The 23,433-nt window shown below is 38.8% G+C and overlaps 1 protein-coding gene across 1 annotated transcript; it reads right to left on the bottom strand.

Annotated features, from left to right (window-relative positions):
* Positions 1 to 2,353: 2,353 nt before the first annotated feature.
* Positions 2,354 to 22,697, bottom strand: TMEM263 (transmembrane protein 263). The gene is made up of 3 exons (XM_043439826.1): positions 22,510 to 22,697; positions 9,644 to 9,713; positions 2,354 to 6,730 (listed from the first exon to the last, which is right to left on the bottom strand). The coding sequence occupies exons 2-3, from the start codon at positions 9,705 to 9,707 to the stop codon at positions 6,444 to 6,446; spliced, it is 351 nt and encodes a 116-aa protein (XP_043295761.1). The 5' UTR covers positions 9,708 to 9,713; positions 22,510 to 22,697; the 3' UTR covers positions 2,354 to 6,443.
* Between the last annotated feature and the right edge of the window lie 736 nt (positions 22,698 to 23,433).

The following is a 23,433-nucleotide window of genomic DNA, read 5'->3' as shown; positions in this document are numbered from 1 at the left end:
TAGCACATTTCATCTGGGATGCAGACCCAGCCTTCTTTCTCACCACCAGCTCTGAAACATCACTCCACTATGGTCTGAATCCTGTAGTTAGTGTTTGGTGAAACATTAGCAAATTTCTAAAACATTTTGGTGGAGAAAGTTGATTTTATCTCCAGGTTGGAATAGGTATCTTTGAGAACCAAGTATTACCCATCGTAAGGAATAATTAGAACTTATTTATGTGGTCAGTTTGTTGAAAATTGATGGTTTTATTTCATAAAACACTTCTGTGTGCATGTATTACTCTCCCTTTACAGATGAGGAATCAAGCTTAGACAGCCATCCAGCTGCTAAGTGCCAGAGCCCAGATTTACTGAGATCTCTCTTCTGTTCAAACCTTGTGAACAGAAAAAGGATTGCTTATGAGCTGGCATAAGAAAAAGTCACCCCTACCTGACATGCTAAAAGAGTGAGTACCAACTACAAATTCAGGAGTTTTTATGAAAACGTCTCTGTAAAATCCCTTAAATTTAAAATGACCGAATTCATATTCATTTGAAGTACAGCTTTTAAGGAAACCGAGAATCCAGGTCTGACTGTAATATATGAAAGATTAAGTGTGTGATGGTTGGTACTGATTTTAGTTAAGTTTTAAGTTTCTAAGTTTTGTTTCAAGATAAGTACTACCCAGATAAAGACTGGCTCACTTTCAGCAGTGGAGTTTGAACTATGTAACAAATACAGAAACAGTTGACTCTTGACACTCAAACATATGTGCACTATGTGTGCAAGGCCCCTAAGTAATGAAAAATTTATGAAAAATGGAGACCACATCTTCACTTTATTCCTTCCTTCAGCAAATGCAAGTAACCCTTACTGTCCGTATCTGTTCAGTTCCTTAGTTAGGAGACTGAAAGGTATCTCTCTGCAGCATCTACTAAGTGCTAGGCATGTTGTGCTTTACAACTCCTAAGAGCTGAGAGTACCACTGTTTATTGTTCTAGCAGATGAGGACCCTTAGGCACAGAGAGGCTCAGTCACTCACTCAAAGTCACACAGAAATGTTTGTTCAAGGGGAGCATGGCAGTCAGTACAGTCAGGGCAGAGTTAAGTGATGGGAAGAGTGACAAGGTGAACAGCACAGGTCTAAGGAGCAGGATCTCATTCCAAATGTGATGGGAAATTCTTTGGCAGAGTTTTGTTTATGCTTGCTGCCCTGACAAAATTATCAGCAGTGTTCTCTTTCACCCTCAAAAGTGTCTCAGTTTGAAATGCATTATTCATTATATGGTCACCTTGGTAATTCTATTACTGATGTCAATCTTGAGATGCCCAACTTGAGCAGAATTTTCAAACAGAAAAATAGTGAAGTCTGGAGTTGTGAGAAATCAGGACTGGAGATAGATACCTGGAGATCATCTGCTTATCTGCTACAGCTCTAGGTGAGACTGCCCAGAAAGAGGATAACTTTGTAGTAGCGGCAGACCAGGTCTGGAATGGGGTGACCAGAGTAAGTCTGCCAAGAGAAAAGGACATTTTCAATAATATTGAATGCCATGAGGAGGTCAGCTAACATAAGAAATGACCAGTGGATCTGGCAAAAGGGAATCATTGGTTGGCCCTGTCAAGAGTGATTCTGGTGGAATGAGACAGGTAAGAAGGCAACTGGAGTGGGCTGAGAGAATAGGAGATGAGAAAGAGTCAGGGACTATATCATTTTTCAAGAAATTTTGCTGCAAATGGAAGCAGAAAATGGAGGTAATGAAATCGAGTAATTTTTCTTTAAAGAAAGGAAATACTGGAACATGTTTATATGCCAGTGGGTGTGATCCAAGGAGAAAGAGATGGGTGATAGGTGGAAAATGAATTAATACTAAGGATTAAAATCCTTGAGGAAGTTTAAGTGGGCTTTGCTTTGGATAAGAGCAGAGACATTAGTTCTGGCCCATGCCCGGCCCACAGAGCATGGGAACACATGCAGGCAGGTTGGAGGAGTGCACGTTGAGAGAGGCAGAAGAGTTGCTGTCTGGTTGCCTCTTTTTATAGAGAGATTTAGAGTGGGAGAAAGGGAATACAGCAGGAGGGGTAGGAAGCGGGGGAGTGACACTAATTTTGAGGAGTAGGGAAGTGAACAAACAAGAAAGTATGTAAGAAAGTTTAGCAGAGTTGAGGAGCCATTTGTGCTTTGTGGCCATTCGTGTAAAATGCTTTGTGTAAAAACCAATATTGTAAAATAATTATCCTTCAATTAAATAAATAAAAACTTTTGTCAGTACACTAGCAAACCAGAGGCAGTTGTGGCTATAGAAATAATTTGTAGCTTAGTCTAACTAGAAAAGTTTAAACTAAAAAAATCCACATTCATGGTCAAACATGCAGTATACCAGCTTTATTTTCCTTTACACCAAATCCTAGTCCATTACTTTTTAGCCCATGAAACTCTGCTTTTTTCCATTCTTGCATTCTTAACCCAGATCATCCTACAAGTAAAATTTTAGATACTCAAAATCAACAACGTAGCAGGGGGAGATACCCTTACATAAAACACTAGAGTCAAATGTCATTTCCTCTGTGGAAAAAAAGACTAACAACAAATTACATTATTTCCTTTAAACAATTTATGTATAAATTTATTTCTGTGGCAGAATGCAATTAGCTGCCAAATAAATATGATCACGCCGAAGACTTGAAGTGAGCTCAAATCACACAGCTTGGTAAATCAAGCGTACAGGCAGCACTACAGCAGCAGAATGAAGGGCTAATTATTGAGCAGTCCCCTTTGTTTCTGGACATAGGCCGGAGAGGTTGTGACTGACACTAATTCAAGCATTCGCTGGGGAGGTTGTGACTGACACTAATTCAAGCATTATGGGAAACTCAACTAACATTGGAGATTAGCTTGTTCCATATTTGTACAAAGGGAATACAGATACTTTCTTCCTAAGGGCCTCATACTGATTAAATAAGAGAATTTATGGACCATTCCCGATAGGTAAGTAGGTGCCCAGTAAGTATCAATTTTCTTCCTTCTTCCAGTTGGTTCCCTTCCCTTTGAATCATTTCTGGCCAGTAAGCAGTCTTAAGTTGGTTCCACATCAGCCTAGGACACAGAAGTGCCCTCCCTACTATGTAATTCCTCCATCAAATCCCGAAGTTTACGAGTGCACAAGAACCACCTGCAGAGGTTGTTAAACTGCAGTCTTGAATTCCACCCTGCAGAGATTCAGCAAGTTGCTGTCAAACCTAGAAATCTGCATGTTTGATATTTATTAGAGTTGTTTAAAATACATGTGGACTTGATTGTTGGCATCATAATTCATATTTGGAGATGTTCTGTCATGTTTGTGCGTTAGTACCAAAAAATTTAAAAACTGGCTACAGTGCTTTCTGATTTGCTATATAACTAAAATTTTAAGAATATCCTGTTTTAAAATTCCCTTTATTTCCTTAGATCTTTATGAAACAGTTCATCTTTTGCAGATCATAGTGCTTTATTAAACATATTCATGTATTCTTTTCCCATTTCTTTTAACACAAAAAATTTACTCAATGATCAGTAATTTTCATCTGACATTTCACTAAGTACAGGATTCATGATGTCAACATTATTAGATCAGTCATTCTAGTGGGTCACACAAGTTTATCCTCATTGTGCCAAATACCCACTTAAAAGATAAGCTGAATAACAGATGCCTCCAGGTGTATACAACAACCTCAGTTTCTTGAAGTTAGCTAGTACTGTTCAACAGGTCAGATTGCTAGTCTACAAAAATAAACTGGAAAAGACTCAAGTGTACAGCTTTACATATCAAATGGCAAGTTCATTTCAACAAGAACCTCTACAACTAACTGTTCATTTGTACAAGTTCTCTGCTATCATTGCAAAGCCTCTCCCGAACAAAGTTATAAGTTTAAAATTTAAAACAAGCTTGATGAGATAAAATGTACCAGGTGGCTTTTCTGTAGCAGAAATTAATTACAACCATTTTTTCTCAAGCAATTTTAAAGACAAGCCAAGTTGAAAATAAATATTCAAGCACACAGTAAACTAAAGTCTATATGTAGAAATTCAGGTACAAAGCACAGCAGAGCCTATGAAGATAATTTAGAAATATAAACTAGCAACAAAGCAATAATTTCTTTCAAATAACAGGAAAAAGTTCTCCAATACCATTATTGAGATCATTTAGTGTTTATTAATTTCAGAGTTTTTTTAAAATCCTGTTTCTAATTATATTTGATCACAATATACCAACAGATACTTCCCTGGTGGCTCAGAGAGTAAAGCGTCTGCCTACAATGCGGGAGACCTAGGTTCAATCCCTGGATCAGGAAGATCTCCTGGAGAAGGTAATGGCAACCCACTCCCAGTATTCTTGCCTGGAAAATCCAAATCGACGGAGGAGCCTGGTAGGCTACAGTCCATGGGGTCACAGAGAGTCGGACACGACTGAGCGACTTCACTTTCTTTCTTTATACCAACAGATAAATCATACTGGATGAAATAAATGGCAATTTAATTTCTGATTAACTCCTTAATGACGTTCCAGATTTGTATATGGTAGAAAGGTTCAGGAAACTGGATTTGCATAAATCCCTGCTGGTATTTATAAAAGCTTTTAAAAGTTAAGTTTTGTTCTTATCCATTTGTTGATCCACATTATTAATGTAAAACTCTTAAGGGTTTGCAAACAAACACTTAAGCTTTGGGTGTTGGAGTGATTTAAGTTCTCAGGAGTGCTATTTTGACTTACTGACTTAAGAGTATCACCTCCTTTCTTCCCCTTGCTCATTAAAAAAAAAACAGTGCAGAATGGTAGCAAATTTCCAAACTTAAAAAAAATTAAGATTTTTCAAACTTGGATTAAAGCCTTAGTTAAGATATATGCCGAATATATATTCCACTTTAAAAATTTTTATGAAATTGAACATGAAACAAAGATGAATTCCAGCTAAGTCATACTCTTTTAGAATGAACGAGGCATGAGACGTTATTAAGATATGACACGCTTATCATCCGTAACCAAAAAATTCAATTCCCTGCCTGAAGTTGATGTGGAAAATGATACAAAGTCTACTGCTGCTTTAAAGGACTGTAAGATAACATTTTAAAAGCCTGTCAAACATTGATAGCACTTATCAATATACTTAATCTTCAGCATTAATCTGTGGAGCCCATTCCATTCAATTTAAGTCACATATCCATAGTTGCTTTTACTGTGTTTTTTAAAAGGGGTACTGCTAATAATTTAAGCCATCCTTGTGCCAGGTGGCACAAGTGGTTAAGAATCCATCTGCCAAGCACAAGACATGGGTTTGCTCCCTGTGTTGGGAAGATCCCCTGGAATAGGAAATCACAACCCACTTCAGTATTCTTGCCTGAAAAATTCCATGGACAAAGGAACTTGATGGGTTATAGTCCATGGAGTCACAGAGAGTTGGGCACAACTGAGTATGTAAGCATGTGAGACAAAATAGATGTGAAGGATTCTTTTTATATCTTGGATGCTTCAGATAATTCTTAAGAACTTAAAATGATTCATGTGTTCCTCCTTAATATGAAACTCTTTTAACATAGCTTCTGACCAGCAAAGAAATGTTCCTTAGGCACTGTAAGGTTTATTAATGATGGAGCATGAACCCAGGTTGAAGTGTACAATTTGGTATAACTACTGACTGTTAACAAGCACTGTCTTACCTGCTGAGAGCAAGAAATGCCTTTACCCCACTAATCCTGAGATTCTTGAGGAAAAACTAATTTCACAAACAACTTTTGAAAGAATCCATATATAATAATAATCCTAAGAACCGCACATATTCAGGGCATTAGAAAAGATGTTTTCTTTTGTAAGGCATCAATGATTAAATTAATATAATGCATGTCTAATACAAGATGGTTAATACTCACAAAACCATGAATCTTTTCTTTTAACCTTCTCTAGTTCCTGCTACTTTTACCACCTTAAATAATAAAAGAATGCCTCTTGGTCTAATCAACTATGGTTATTAAAAAAAACTAATTAAAACATTTGAAACTATTAGGCACATCAAAGGTACAGTTTATGTAGTTCAAGGTTCCCTTCTTAAGGGGCAGATGAGTTACCTGGCACATTATACATATGGAACTGTAAAGATCATCCACTAAATTCAACTTTCACATTTTTAGTTAAACTGAAAGACTTATATAGTAAATATTCAAATACACCATATCTTCAGTTACAACTGAATAAGTGTAACATTTTACCAGATAAAAAGCTGGAATTTAAGTATGAGAAACCTTCATACACTGTGCTAGTATTGGTCTCTTCTTTTTAGACAAAAGCCAGTCAGTCAGTCATCAATACTTTCAACACAGCAGTTAGAAGATAAACGTCCAAAACAGGTGACTCGGTTGTAGTCCATAATTTAGCAATTCAATGCCACTGGCATCATAATGCTGTGGAGAACAACTGTATCTCCATATTTTAGTCAGATTTGTCTTTTTTCTTTCCTGTTAAGGGCACTTTGTTTACAACAGCAGACCCAACAGCTGTAACACCTCCAGCCACAGCAGACACACCCCCTTTCACCAGCCCTATTCCCATGGAAGGCACAGTTGTGACAGCTGTTTTGGTCACCTCCAGACTCTTTCCACCAATCCAAGCCACGCCACCAATGGTGGCACCAACAGCTCCCTTTGTAACACTGAAGATACCCCCAGTCACACGGGACAGCATGCCTGGTTGCTGTTGTGGGTGATCTTTCATTGAACCTAATGAGAGAAAATATAAGACAGTCAAATGTAAGTCTTTATAAAAACAGTACAAATCACTGAGTAGCCTGACTTCCTAACAATCAGGAGACTGTACTGATAAGGTCAACCAAATAAACACAAATCTGATCAAGACAGGAAGAGCTATTCCCTCAAGGGTATAACTGTCCATGTTTTTAAACCATCTTGGTCCAATGCTAAGTCTTAGTATCTATGAGAAGAAATGCTTTAAAGACTTGACAACTTTCATAAAATAGAAAACTAGTTTAAGTGTTTCCTTGATTTACAGTTTTGTTGCTGTTAATTTTTTAAAAAGCTTTGTTTTAGAACCTAAAAGGATGAAAAAAAGATAAATATATTTAGCCCTTATTTCCTTGATAGAATTCAGTCATTATTGAAAAAAGCTTCCTCATTTAAAGCACTGGTTCTCAAGGTGTGGTCTGGAACCCCTGAGTATCCCCAGGACTATTTAAGGGGTTACAAACTGCTTTCATAGTAATACTAACACATCAGTGTTAACATGTCTTTTCACTTTCATTCTGTCACGAGTCTACAACAGGATTTTCCAGAAGCTTAATGATGTGCAGTAACACAACAGACTAAACACAGAAGCAACTATGAGAATCTAGCTCTCTTCTATTAATCCAAATATTAAACAGATCTGCAAAAATTTTAAAACAATGTGAGGAATTCCCCGCTGGTTCAGTGGTTAGGACCCCACCCTTTCAATGCCGAGGGCCTCGGTTCATTCCCTCGTTGGGGAACTAAAATCCTGCAAGCCAAGGCACTGCCACAAACAAAATGTCACTCTGCTCACAATGTTATTTTTCTTTTTTTTTTTTGGAAAATAGTTGTATATTTTTCAAAAAATGTGTTATATTTTTATGGGCCTGTTGAATTCTCTTCATAGTAAAATACTTAGTTTCTGTTTTTATTGTTAATATGGCAAGAACCAACAAAGACACAAGCTCTTTGGAATCCTCAAGTTTTGAAAGTAGAAAGCATCCCAAGATGAAATAATTGGAGAACCACTTATTTAAGTATATTTGGGTTTCTATTCTATGCGCTCCTTCATAATGTATTTTAAGAGCTAATACTATATGTAAAAACAGGAAAATTATTCATCACCTACATAAAATCTTTTTTGTAATGAGAAAACCATAGCTATGGTTAATATTTCCACAGCCTCAGTAATTTTTATAGAATAGAATATGTGATTTAAGCATCTAGTTTGTAAAAACTCTTCATATACTCCCAGAAAAGGAGCATCAATATGAGAAATTCAGATTTACTGTCATGAGTTTTTTGTTTGTTTAATAGAGGCACTCAAATTGGCATGTAACCCAAACCCCAGCATAAAATGACTAGCAGGAAGACGTCATAAAAATTCGTTTCTGCCACCCTCAAATACACAGAGATCTTTTCTCCTTCATAATCTAGTGACTCAGGCAGCAACAACACATGAGCAGTGGTGTTTTTATTTTTTTTTAACTTCATGAAAAAACACTTGGTAACTATAAAAAGTCAGACTATAACCACTAAAAAGGTATAATCTCACACAAGAAAGGTAAACTCATGGATAAATAGGTTCAACTGAGACTACCAAAGCTACTAAATCGTGGTTATCAGATAACTCTGGGAAACCAACAATATTTAAAAGAGAAAAAATTCTGAAAATAGAGTTTCTTTAAATACACAAGGCACAAATTTACCTTGAGTAACATTTTCTTCTCATTGTTTGGAGAGTTTACATCATTTTACAAGGAACAAAGCCTCACTGCTTAGTCAAAATTGCTCACTTATAAAGATACAGCAATAGTTAAATTTATAAAACCAATTTTTTAATTGAAACTTTGAATAATAAGCATAGTTAATATAAATTTTAAAATAGCTGAAATAAGAGACTTAAGACACATATAAACATTTGAATATATTATAAAATTATGATGGAAAGAATTACATAAGTGGTAATTCTTCTGTAATCAGGGTTAGTAACACTAGGAAAAGGGGTGGGGGGGATCTTGACTTGAGTATAAAACATAAAAACCTCATGCTGAATACCTCATTAGTATTATCCTTCTATGCTAAATTTGGTGTACATGCATTTAATGAAGACAATTTTTCTCCGTCAAATCAGACAAATTTTAATACTGTTATCACTGTGCTCTTAATTACCACCATATAAATTATTCACTTTGCAGACTACTTTTGTTTAACAGGCTGCCAATGTAAAGACACTGCTGAGGCTGGTGTCTTCCTTAACAGTCATGCTCCTGGACAGCCTTTATCTCTTTCCTGACATCTTTCTCACAAGTCCTTATTTACTTTCTCATTGAGCCCTAACTTTTCTCTTCAATACTCCAGAGTTTTAGTCCCTAAAGAATAAAGCAAAGAAAACAGCTAGTTGTTTCTGTGTATAGTCGGGACATTCAGGTGTGCGTTTAGTGTTTCCAAAGATTTCTGAAGTAAAGATGAGAATGATTCCTGATGTCACGATTTTCAAACTAAAAAATAAATTAAGCAAACCCCAAGACCATATATTAAAAAAGGAAGTTACCTATTATAACATAGTCAATAACAGGAGTTTAACAAATCTCAAGTGCCTCCTGAATTAAGTTTTTGCAGTCCCTCCTTCCTCTGCACCCCACCCAATTCTTTACATATGAAAGGATGCTCTACTTGTGAAATGGTCTTAGAAGAAGAAAAGAGTAGCAGAAAAATAGATCTTAAACAATAAAACAGTTACATAGTGTCCCTATTCATAATATCTATGCTTTCTTATTAAAAGCTAAGTGTTTAAGTATTTTTGGAACACACTTGCTGACAAAACAGGTTGTTACTTTAATAAAGACAATCTGAACTTTAATTCACTAGGATGTTTTTTCATTCTTACTGTTACAGATGCGTACTTACCTTCTGGTGGTTCATCGCTAAGGTATGATGGGATTTCTTGTTGATTTTTATCTGTCTGATTCATGATCACCTAAAAAACACACACATTTCAATCTCAACCTCTGAAACTACTCTTATCATATGCTTATTAACAATCAACTTTATTAAGTTGATAAACAACATTTTACTTATTTATTATTATTTTGGCCAAGCTATGCAGCCAGGCATTAAACTGAGACCATGACAATGAAAGCACAGAATCCTAACCACCAACCAGGGAACTCCTGATAAACAACATTTTAAAACACCCATAACAAGACTACTTCACCTTGTCTGTCTCCTACTTTGTGGTGTTGAGAAATACTTAAAATTACTAGTTGAAAACATAAATTTTAAATCAAGCAAAGACTGGCAGGCATGATACAGGCTCTATGTTGTTACTACAGCTTCAACTTAAATTGAAAATTGCTAATTGAAATAAAGTTGAAAGGTGGGAGTCAGCAGACAAAAATGTTAAGTGCTTCCTCCTACAGAATATTTTATTTCACAACAGACCTAAAGAAAAACCTGTTTAGTCGCCAAGTTGTGTCTGACTCTGCAACCCCATAGGCTGCCGCATGCCAGGCTTCCCAGTTCCTCACTATCTCCCGGAGTTTGCTCAAACCCATGTCCATTGAGTTGATGACGCCATCTAATCATCTCATTCTCTGGTACCCCCTTCTCCTCCTGCCCTCAATCTTTCCCAGTATCAAAGTCTTTTCCAGTGAGTCAGCTCTTCCCATCAAGGGGCCAAAGTATTGGAGCTTCAGCTTCAGCATCAGTCCTCCCAATGAATATTCAGGGTTGATTTCTTTTAGGATTGACTGGTTTGGTCTCTTTGATGTCCAAGGGACTCTCAAGAGTCTCCTCTAACACCACAGTTCAAAAGCATCCATCATCCTTCAGCTCTCAGCCTTCTTTATGGTTCAATTCTCATATCCATACATATCTAGTGGAAAAACTACAGCCTTAACTAGACAAACATTTGTCAACAAAGTGATGTCTCTGTTTTTTAATATGCTGTCTAGGTTTGTCATAGCTTTTCTTTCAAGGAGCAAGTGTCTTTTAATTTCATGCCTGCAGTCACTGTCTACAGTGATTTTGGAGTCCAAGAAAATAAAGTCTGTCACTGCTTCCATTGTTTCCCCATCTGTTTGCCATGAAGTAATGGGAGCGGATGACATGATCTTAGTTTTTTGAGTGTTGAGTTTTAAGCCAGCTTTTTCATTCTCCTCATTCACCCTCATCAAGAGGCTCTTTAGTTCCTCTTCACTTTCTGCATATCTGGGGTTATTTATATTTCTCCCAGCATTCTTGATTCCAGCCTGTGATTCATCCAGCCTGGCATTTCACATGATATACTCTGCATATAAGTTAAATAAGCAGGGTGACAATATACAGCCTTGATTCCTTTCCCAATTTTGTACCAGTCTGTTGTTCCACATGAGTTTTAACTGTTGCTTCTTGACCTACATAGAGTTTTCTCAGGAGACTGGTAAGGTGGTCTGGTATTCCCATCTCTTTACGAATTTTCCAGTTAGTAGTGATCCACGCAGTCAAAGGTGTAAAGTAGTCAATGAAGCAGAAGTAGATGTTTTTCTGGAATTCCTTTGCTCTCTCTGTGATCCAACACATGTTGGCAATTTGATCTCTGGTTCCTCTGCCTTTTCTAAATCCAGCTTATACCTCTGGAAGTACATCTAGTATTCTCTACAGACTACTGGTTAACTATCATTTATTTCACAAGAGACTTAAAGAAAAACTATACTATGAACTAAAAGAAAAAATTCTATCTGAAAATTTTCATAAAAACATGACATTCTTCTATAGAGATGACTGCACCAATCTGAATCACTTAGAGAAGGATTTTGATTGTATTGTTATCAGAGCTCTAATAAACAGAAGTGTTCACTAGCAAACTAATACAAAATCTACTATTAAAAAATACATTATACTATGATTATGTCTAAGTACAAGTAATAAGGGAAAGTAAGAAATAAAATAAGCTATGCTGGGATGAAAAACATAAACTTTCTTTGCCCAATTTTCTTTACTATCTTAAAATATTTGCTTTAATATTCACTTGACTAAGTAAAGATTTCAAAAAGTCAAGACTGGTCTAAAAGCTTTCTCACTTGGCCAGAAAAACTAGGGTTGTGACCTCAGTAGTCAAATAAGTATTTACTAATCATAAAACCACAGAGCCTAAATTATTAAATCTGTAAATATACAATAGAGATTTTAAAGAATATTATAAAATCCTGCCATCAGCAAAACAACATGGATGAACCTTGAGGGTAGTATTTTAAGTGAAATAAGTCAGAGAAGACAAATAGTATATAATCTCAATTATATATGAAATCTAAAAAAGCCAAACTTAAAGATAAGGTGGTTACAAGGGGCTGGGGGTGTAGAGTTGGGGAAATAACATGTTGGTCAAAGGGAACAAACTTTCCATTATAAGAGGAATAAATTCTGAGGATCTAATGTACAGCATGATAACTACAGTTAAAAATACTGTATTGTATGCTTGAAAGTTGCTAACAGATTTTTTAAAGTTCTCACCATAACAACAACAACAAAGGTAATTATGAGTTAAGGATGTGTTAACTAACCTTAATCTGGTAAACATTTCGCAATATATGTGTATCAAACCATCACATTATACACCTTAGACTTACACAATGCTGTATGTCAATTATATCTCAAGAAAGCTAGGAAAAAAGAATATTGTGAAAACAGTATACTTTAATATGATGATTAATTGACAGATTGAGTACCTACTATGTGTCATGTTTTATGCATGGGATATAGCTGTGATCAGTACAGACCAAAACTCTGCCATCATGAACACCCCATATTGTCTAGTGGGAAAGACAATAAATATGCAAAGAATATACTGTATATTGGGGCTTCGCTGGTGGCTCAAACGGTGAAGAATCTGCCGGCAACGCAGGAGAACCAGGTTGAATCCCTGGATTAGGAAGATCCCCTGGAGAAGGAAGTGGCTACCCACGCCAGTATTCCTGCTTGGAGAATTCCATGGACAGAGGAGCCTGGAGGGCTACAGTCCATGGGATGGCAAAGAGTCAGACATGACTGAGCAACTTTCAGTTTCAAATTGTGTATCAGATAATGTTACCTGCTGTGGAAAAAAAAGATGAAGGGGAGAGGATGTAATATTTTAACTGGGAGAGTCTTTGAAGGCCTCGTTGTGGTGACATCCCAAACGAGTTAAGGACACAAGGTACTTCAGTCAAGTGCCCTCAAGGCAGAAAAAACAATAAAAGCAAAGGTCCTGAAGTGTAGGAGCTTACCACAAACAGGAAGGAACAGCCAGAAAAATGTGGTGGGGGCTGCAGCAAAGGGCAGTAGGAAAGGAGGTCAAAGAGTGAGGTGTGGGTGACACAGTCCCTTACAGGCCAGAGAGGCAATTATCTTGTAACTCTGAGATGGGGAGCCAGTGAAAGGCGCTGACCAAGAGGGGTCATGTGTTCTGAGTTACCCTTTTTAAAGATCATTCTGGCTGTGTGGGGAGAACAAGCAATCAGAAACAAGAACAGAAAAACCTGTTAGTCTCAACCTAGGGTTTTCAGGGTTTACACATACTGCAGTGTTTATCAGGACTAATGTTAAGGGATCAGAGGAGGGTCAGGGAAAGTTCCCTTTTCCTTTATGACTCCTATTGCTTTTAAGCATCAGCTGATCAAATAAAAAGTCATTCACACTTCCTTCTATATGTCAGTAAGCCAGGCAAAACACACTGGTGGCAAATGAGGGTGCTAGAGGTAGCAGTCTGAGAAGTGAGACTCTTCAAAGGTAATTTAACTTCATTAATTCAACTTGAACTATCTTTAAAACTTAAAGGGTGTGTAACTGCAGCCTCAGCATTCAGCAGCATACACCCTGTGCTTAAATAAGTAATTTTTAGTTGCTCTAATGAAAAGCCTGACTCAGACCACAGATCAAGCGCACCTCATCTTATGCTGGTCTTGTTGTCACTTTAATGTATTTCATACACACTTAAGATTTTAAAAGTAACACTGAAGATATGTAATTTCTGACAACAACAATTAAATATCTGAAAGAGTATCAGCTGATGCATTACTAGGAGTTCCTGATTTGCTTTAATTTTGAAACTCTCTTAAGCCAGAAAGTTAAATTTATTTTCATTCTCATTTTTATATTTCTTTAACTTATCGTCACATTAAGATCATGAGAATTATACAGCACAGTGTTTAAAGTTTTGGGATCAGAGACCCTGCATTTGAATCCCAACTTGACTATATAAACTATATGGCTGAGGACAAATAACTTCACCAGATCCTTGCAGTTCAGGAAACAGAAATTAAAGATATTCTAGCCCTCACTCTGAAAATACTACTTAACAATTGAAAACAAAAACATGCAGAAACTCCTGGCAGAATGGCTAGGAGTGTGTGTGCCCCTTCTTGAGGAATAACTATTTTGGAGCCACTTTCTTCCCCATTGTTATAGTCACTTCAGTCCTGTCCGACTCTTTGTGACCCCATGGACTGTAGCCTGCCAGGCTCTCCTCTGTCCATGGAATTTCCCAGGCAAGAATACTGGAGTGGATTGCCATTTCCTTCTCCAGGGGATCTTGGACTTGAACCCATATCTCCTGCATTCCAGGTGGATTCTTTACCACTGAGCTACCTGGGATCCCCACTTTCTTCCCCACTGAACTGTTAATTCAAAAGGAGAGACACTTTGTCTGCCTTACTCAGCACTAAACCCAGTATCTGTATACCAGGAGATTATTTGGGTGATCAAGTAATTAATAGATGTCACAATATTCTGTACAGAAATACAGGGATATTATATACACATACACCTTTCATATTTTAGCTGGAGTTATAAAACAGACATGGTAGTAACTACATACATTTTAAAACTGCTTTTCTGTATATATCCCACAAATTCCTACCAAAAGTCTTGCCTTTTTCTCCTAATACAGAATTCCTTTTAAAAAAACAAACAAAACGTAATGTCTTCACATTTATCTACCTTGTAGTTTAAAAAAGAAAAAGACCATCATTTTAAAAGATCAGAGCTGTTTTATTCTGATAGCATGAAAGACATATGCAAATTTATCTAAATACTATGAAGTGACTACTCTCCTGCCAACAGGCAATGAGGAGCCATCAGCCAAGTAATACTGTCAGATCTGTATTTTAAGAAGCTAACTAAAGCAAGATCAGGTGGAAGGACAGAGATTAAATACAGCAAGTGGCTACTTTATAATCTAATGAGATAGAACAGTAGTCTGAACTCTTGTCAATTGTTCTTGTCTAAATAAATGTTTAGACCAAAACCCTAGGAGTCACCCTTGATTTCCTTTAACATTCCCATCAAATCGTTGGTAAGTTCTGTTGCCTGAATAAGTCCAAGATACAACTACTACACATCACCTCTTCTGATACCTCTTTTGACTAAGCCGTCACAATCTCTTATTTGGACAACTACAAAGTCTCTTAACCAGCCTCCGAGCTTCCATCTTTGCTCTTCCTTCAGTCTAGCCATGTCATACTCTGCTTAAAACCCTCCAGCTGCTTCCTATTTTGCTCAGAATAAAATCCAGAGTCCTTTCCTTCGCCTTTGAGGGTCAACATCTAATACCCTGATAGCATCTCCTACCATTCTGTTTCTTGCTCACTCCAGCCTGACAACATAGCCTTCTTTGCTCATCTTTTCCTGAAAGGCTCTTCCCCAATACATGTACATGGCTTGATTCCTTACTTCCTTCAGGTCTGTGCAAATGTCCCCTTCTCAGAGGTCTTCTGACTACCCTAAGACAGATTAGCACCTTCCTAACTCCTTTCCCTACCATTTTCATCTAACACTGCTCTATTTTCTTCATTGCTTTTACTGTCACTTGATATACATGTTTATTCTGTGTCTCTCCCAATTAGAATGAAAGCTCTATTGTAACAAAGCTTGGTTTTGTCGCTGCTTCATTCCCTTCATTCCCAGAGCCTTAATCAATGCTGATTAAGTGGATACTCAAATACTTGAATTTTTTGTGTGAAGTAGAACATAACTTGGGTATTAATGTGAGATAGAAGGAGAATATAGGATATAAAATTTCTAGTGTGAGAAATAGAAATGATGAAGACAGGAGGCAGGAGAGAGGAAACGAATGCTGAGAGAGATGGACTTTTTTTTTTTAATGTTTACTTTATTGCAATAAGAACACTTAACCATGAGATCTCCCCTTTAACAAATAAGTGTACACTGACTGTTGACTATGACCTGTTCCTGAAAAGCTATTTGAGATACCTTCAGAGCATCCACAGGAGACATTTAGCAGTCAATTGGACTTAAAGGGCCTGAAACTTAGCATGAAGTCTGAGTTAGAACTGAGGTCCTAAGAATGGTCTGAAGTGACAGCTGAAGTTGCATGGGGTAAGTGGTATGATCAAGGAAAAGTGCAGTAAGAGAACAGATTGATAAGCTTACTTGGACTGTTCATATTTAAGAAGTGAGCAAAAGAGAAACCAGCAAAAACAAAATATACCTAAAGACAGACAAATGAGTAGAGTCTCATGGATAGCAAGAGATGAATTCGTAAGCTTCCTAAAGATACATACAACACAGACATTAAAATCATTTATGAAGATTAAATACTATGGGGAACTGTTAATGTTCTGTTTAGAGGATAAAAAAGGCATATATCACATGATACTATTTTTTTCAAGTGCACATAAAAGACTGAAGGTAAATATGCACGCTAAGTTGCTTCAGTCATGTCCGACTCTTTGCAACCCTATGGACTGTAGCCTGCCAGCTTCCTCTGTCCATGGGATTCTCCAGGCAAGAATACTAGAATGGAGTTGTCATTTCCTCCTCCAGGGGATCTTCCTGACACAGGGATCAAACCTGCATTTCTTGCATCTCGTGGATTGACAGGAGGGTTCTTTACCACTAGCGCCACCTGGGAAGCCCCAAAGTGCTAACAAAGATTGCCACTACGGGATAGAAATTATATATATGGTGAGGAGGAAGAGATACATAGTATTTCTATATAGAGAGAAATATATATACTTACCACATATATTTTTTTACCATAAACAGGTATTGATTTTATAATTAAAGAAAATTATATTTTTAAGTCTTAGAAATCAGTGATATTCACAAAGGGTATTTTTAAAGATGACACAGTTCATCTATATAGTTATTGTAACTAATAGGGTTTTTATCCTTAGATCAAGTTGATCATCTAAAAAGCACTGTTCCTGAATCACAAAATGCTGACTTGAAGAAAATGACATCACTGAGTTTTATTCATGGTTATGTTCCCTCCCCCTCCCCCACCCCAGTCCTGACAGCACACCAAGACCTCCACTCTTATAGCTCTTTTCCCTGATTTGCAATTTGAAAATCTTATTTATAATTCTTACCATTTTATAGTACATATTTTGGTTGTAAGCTGAAACACAGTATTTGTGGAATAAATGGAATAAAAATATAATTTGTATCCACACTACCTTTAAGCATCACAAGAAAATATGCAAACCAATACATGATCCAAATTTCTGGTTAAAAAAAAAAACTTTCAGCTGGATTCATGCTCTTCAAATGTACCTCTTGAAGAATAGGCAGTGGTATGCCAGGGGCTTCAAGAACCATAGGAGAGACATAACACATAAATTCTACTACACAGTAATTCAAAATAGTTTTATTTTTAAATATACACTAACTAAAATGCTAAATGAAAAGTGCTTGGGAATTTTTTAAGACAACTAGACTTCCAATAAATGTCCTTCTTGCCTGTAACTTCTTTTAGGGTGTGGTGTTCAGTCACTAAGTCATGTCCAGCTCACCCTCTGCTGCCCCCTTCTCCTCTTGCCTTCACTCTTTCCCAGCATCAGGAACTTCAGAGTATGATTTACCAGTTCTTTTCCCTGCCCAACCACACTCCACCTCCCCTGAGTTTACCCCATTCTTAAATTACATTTACACTTACATTTACTAGTATTATCAATAGTTACAAACAGGATTACCAATAAATAATACAAAGTCTAGAGTTGTGCAGGCCAGAACCTGGCTATCTAGACTCAAACAACTTGATTTTGAAAGCCCTAAGAGGCCATAAAGATTGATTTTTGTTTTGCATATATATATATTTTAATGTCTACATTTCTTGTACGTCACTCATATTAACAGAAAGTATGTAGTATTACAATTCCTACAGAACACTTTAGGGTAATAAAAATTGTGTAAAAGCTTTTTAAGTATATTTAAGTATATGGAATATATTTTTCTGAATCCAACACACCACTTTTTCTTATAAAGGTATTTTTTCTAAAATCCTTAACTATCTGTAATACCATCTTTACTTTTTACTCACATAAACCATTCCCAACTTCTACACACATATATGTGCCAAACTTCTGGTGGTATTACCTCTTCATGGATATTATCACTTCATCACTAGGAGAAATACTTTTTATATTACCATCCTGGTCATTATCATCATTACACTTTTATCTCTTAAATATGGAATTGTGAAGACAAATACACCCCTAATATTCCAAAACTGGAAGAGGTAAATAATCTACTTAGTAAAATTTTAAAGTATACACATGAAGACAAATAACAACTGACAATGAAAGTATCGAAAAGACCATTTTAAAATGTTACCTTTAAACAACATTATTAAATTCTATGCAAACCATCAGCATAATTCAACATATACTTGGGTCCCTGCTATGTGCCAGGTACCGTGGTTTCATTGTGAAACCAGGTTTCAGTGTGAGTGTGATTAAACACATAGAGGACTATAAGTCAAGAGTTTACAATCCAGTGGTTATATACTTTACCATCATTTATTTAGTTTCATTCAAAAACCAAAAAAATGCTGCTCTATAGGAACTCATAATGCACACAAATTTCTTTTTAAAAAATGTACTTTAATCTCAAAAATATACAAGCGACTCCTGCAGCTCAATTCCAGAAAAATAAATGACCCAATCAAAAAATGGGCCAAAGAACTAAACAGACATTTCTCCAAAGAAGACACACAGATGGCTAACAAACACATGAAAAGATGCTCAACATCACTCATTATCAGAGAAATGCAAATCAAAACCACAATGAGGTACCATTACACGCCAGTCAGGATGGCTGCTATCCAAACGTCTACAAGCAATAAATGCTGGAGAGGGTGTGGAGAAAAGGGAACCCTCTTACACTGTTGGTGGGAATGCAAACTAGTACAGCCACTATGGAGAACAGTGTGGAGATTTCTTAAAAAACTGGAAATAGAACTGCCATATGACCCAGCAATCCCACTCCTGGGCATACACACCGAGAAAACCAGATCTGAAAGAGACATGTGCACCCCAATGTTCATTGCAGCGCTGTTTATAATAGCCAGGACATGCAAGCAACCTAGATGCCCATCAGCAGACGAATGGATAAGGAAGCTGTGGTACATATACACCATGGAATATTACTCAGCCATTAAAAAGAATTCATTTGAATCAATTCTAATGAGATGGATGAAACTGGAGCCCATTATACAGAGTGAAGTAAGCCAGAAAGATAAAGACCATTACAGCATACTAACACATATATATGGAATTTAGAAAGATGGTAATGATAACCCTATACACAAAACAGAAAAAGAGACACAGATGTACAGAACAAACTTTTGGACTCTGTGGGAGAAGGTGAGGGTAGGATGTTTAGAGAGAACAGCATCGAAACATGTATATTATCAAGGGTGAAACAGATCACCAGCCCAGGTTGGATGCATGAGACAAGTGCTCGGGCCTGGTGCACTGGGAAGACCCAGAGGAATCGGGTGGAGAGGGAGGTGGGAGGGGGGATCGGGATGGGGAATACATGTAACTCCATGGCTGATTCATGTCAATGTATGACAAAACCCACTACAATATTGTAAAGTAATTAGCCTCCAACTAATAAAAATAAAGGGGAAAAAAATAAAAAATAAAAACTAGGAAAAAAAAAGAAATAAGAAATTAAATTTGGAGGGACATCACACACGATTGGAGAACTGTCCAGACAACTTGGGACTTTTTTTTTTTTTAACTTGGGACTTTAGAACTCAATAAATAAATTCATTTGTGGAGAAAAAAAAAAGTACTTTCCTAAGAAAGGCAATAAAGACAGAAAACAGCCTTTAGATCAGGACAAATAATTTAACTTACTCTAAGGACATAATCAGTTTTACCATGTGGTCCTGACATGTGAATAAACGATTACAGTACTAACTAAAACTGGTCATGTTTCTTTAAGAAACTCTGAAATGTGAAAGAGTTCTTTACTGTAGACTGCAATTCATCAGCAGTTCCTTTAAGCATTTTAGGCCAGGGAGAGACAATTCTTGTCCAGTACAACAATATCATAGATGTAACAGCTGGCAAATATATTGAGCAAGGATTTATAACACCACTATTCTCTAGAGGGTAATTTCTTCCAATAATAGAAATAAGTAAACAAATGCCTCTATGAACCCCCTCCCTTTTTTAAAAGAAAACAAATGAATCAGTGTTGTTTACAGATATCTGTTATATAAAATTTTTGTTAATAATGAAAAGAAAATCTGAAAATAGTACTCAAATGTGCCTATGGCTCAATACCGCTGTGTACCAAGGGAAGTTAAAAAGCACTAACACATTGTATATGAAGCATAACTACAAAATGCAGTGCGCGACAGGTTACCTTCAAAGACACTTCAAAAATTTCTTACTAAACAGTAAGTGCCAATTTCCCTATAAGAAAAAGACTATTAGCTAAATCATTAGCTAAAAAAGACAATTAGCTAAATTATTAGCTAAAAAAGACAATTAGCTATTCTACATATTTTAATATATGTAGAAACTTTGCCACGTTCTCACTCCTATGCTTTAGCTTCTTTGCCAAATAACTACAAGGAGTTTAAAAAATATATTTATACAGAGCTGTAGCCCACATACACCAACAAACAGTGTATATTATTCAAGCACCAGCTTACTGTTTTTAGGCTTCTCTAGTTAACCAGCTCTCCTCAAGAGGCTCCTTTTAAAAACGGTCCCTGCCCATTAAATCAACAGCAAGTGAACGCAGGAAATGCACTGAATGTGTCAGGAAAGAAAAAGTAATCTGCCAGTAAAACCTAGAGCGAGTGATAAGTAACAACCCACAGTATGGAGATGGCAGTTTGCAAGTGTTGCTCTGAAACGAAACATTGACCAGAATTACACTAACCTATCAAACCAAGTAACCAGCACACCAGCCATTTTCACTAAATTATACTTCATTAGTTCAACAGATAGCTGTGTCCCTACTATGTGTCAGACACTGTTAGACACTGAAGGTTCATTCTGAACAAGCATGTCAAGGCCCTCCTTGCAGGGGGTTTCTATATAATCCAGCAAGGTACCTTCAGGAAGTAGCATAACAACAACAATTCAATGACTGAAACAAGAAAAAGCTAAAGATTTTCCTGGAGTTAAAAAAGAACCACACACAAGATCTAACAATATTCTCTACATAATGGCATATTTTTACTGCACTTGCTTTCTAGTGTACATTATAACAAAAACTAAAGAAATGAAAGCGAAAAAAATCAAAACAGGATGCATTTAAGTTTATTAAAAGTTACTTCCTTCTTGCTTTAAGAAAACAGACATGAGTACATACACTCAGACATATACCTGTTGATGTTATATCAGTATTGCCGGGGAACTCTTGAGAGCACCCACACCAGTGGATGTTTTAAAGGTTAAACAACAAACAGCAAATAATCACAGACAGTAAATAAAGTGTTTTCATTTGGAATTAGCATAAGTGTTCACAAGGGCAGAATAAATTAAATAAACTCTCCTCCTTCCCTAGGTGTTTCTAAACCTTTCCCAGTGGCCCCTTCCCCCGCCCAGCCCCCCCACCCCCCCCACCCCCCCCACCCCCCCATCCCTTTGGGCACTAGCAAGTCCTTTTTTTTTTTTCTTTAGCAGAGGGAGTGACGTGGCAGGAGAGGCAGAAAATGACCCTGAAGGAGCACTGGCTGAGGCTGAGCTCAGCACCTCCTCCCTCTGCTCCACGTTGTATACCCAGCAAACCCCACTCCCACAGAGTTCCAGAATTTCTGTCTTCTAACATACAAGAGGCGGTCTGTTTAGGAGAGAGGATCTGATCATACGTGGGAGCTTGCGGATCCGTCTTGAGGTGCGTGTGCATAGCAGGCACGGTTTTTATTTAGGCTTAGAAGGCACTGATGGCACTCAGGAGTGCTCCAGCGGTCCCCAGTCATCCCCCAGGGCCGTCACACCTCCGTCCATCGCTACACTTTCAAGCTCAGGTTAGGCGTGGGGGCAGAGCTACCTGGGAAGAGCACCGGGAATGTCCACTGGGGACCAAGGCTCGTGTGGCTGAACCCAAGACAACCGTTTATCAACAGGTTAGGAGTGAGTGGGGCGGGGAAGCAAGCAGCCCCTCTGCCGCATCCCTCTCCTCTCCCAGGCTGCTGACATCCTCCCACCCCCCATTTTTCCGGCCTGACACCCCAGGAGGTAAGAAGCCAGGAGGAAGCGTCCAGTGAGAGTCCCAATCTCAAACGCCGGCGGGGGAGTCAGAAACGAGTACAGAGGTGGCGGGGGGAGGGTAACCCCGCCACCTAACCTCCACCCGTCCGCAACACGTTCCCGCCCCTCCCCCTTCCCCGTTCAGCAACCCCCCGCCACCATCACCACCAAAAAAGGCTCCGGGCAGCCAAGCCTGGGCAGGGGGGCAGTGAGGTGCAGAAAAGCTAACGGAAAAAGGCAAAAGAGGGGAGGGCAAGAAGCCGGGACGGCGCCCCCTACCCTCCCTGACCGACTTACCGCCGGGTCGGGGGCCGGCGCCGGGGCCGGGCGGAGGAGCGGGCAGCACCGAGGAAGGGCGAGGAGATTTCGGGCCTGAGCGACGGGCACAGCCTCAGGCAGTCGCGGGCTCCGGAGACGCCTCCTCCGGCTGTGGAGCCAGAAGACACGGTTTGCGACGGCGGCCTCTGGCTGCGGACGTGGCGCCGGACGCGACCCGCCCCCTCCACCGCCTCCTCAGCTCCCGCCTCCTCCTACGGCTCGCGCTCCAACGCGCACGCGCACCCGGGGCCCCTCCCGCGCCCACCGGGCACACGCCCACCCGTTTCTCGAACTGCCCGGCCCTCCCAGCAGCCCCCAGCCGGTCGCCTCCCGACGTGCGCACGCGCGCCGCTCCCCAGCTTCAGGCCTACTCCAGCCCCTTCGCCCGCTGGGTGCTACCGCGAGAACCCCTGGCTGGCCTGCGCGCGCTCCCCCCTCCCGCCCCCTTTCCCGCCGCCGTCCAATCAGATCGGGCGAAGGGCGCGGAGCCCTAGGAACGCGTAGTCGGCTGCCCTGCGGCCCTAGCGCCAACGCCTCAGTTGCGCCCGAGATAACGGTCGCTCTGAATTCCGAACCTTCGCCCTAAGGAATATGAGACGGTTGTCAGTTTCTCCAGTCCTTCGCCTGAGGCCTCGACGTCCCCTTACCTCAGGAGGGCGAATGAGCTGGGCCTGCTCTCAGCCCTTCACTTTGGGGCTCCCTGAGAGCCTCTATTTACTCTCCAGGTGACAGGGGTGACGACAGAGACGCTGCTCATTTATTATTTTTTGTTGTTGAGAGACATTGCTCATTTATTATTGTCACTGTTTTTGTTATTTTTATTTGAAATCTCCTCTGCCCCTAGAATTGATCTTGGGAGAACTCGGCTTCGCCGCGGTCATCCACCGCTTACCGCATTGCCGA

This window comes from Cervus canadensis, chromosome 21, assembly GCF_019320065.1.
Source record: "Cervus canadensis isolate Bull #8, Minnesota chromosome 21, ASM1932006v1, whole genome shotgun sequence".
Classification (NCBI taxonomy): Eukaryota; Metazoa; Chordata; class Mammalia; order Artiodactyla; family Cervidae; genus Cervus; species Cervus canadensis.
Note: the sequence above shows the minus strand (reverse complement) of the source record. Positions and strands in the feature narration are given on the sequence as shown.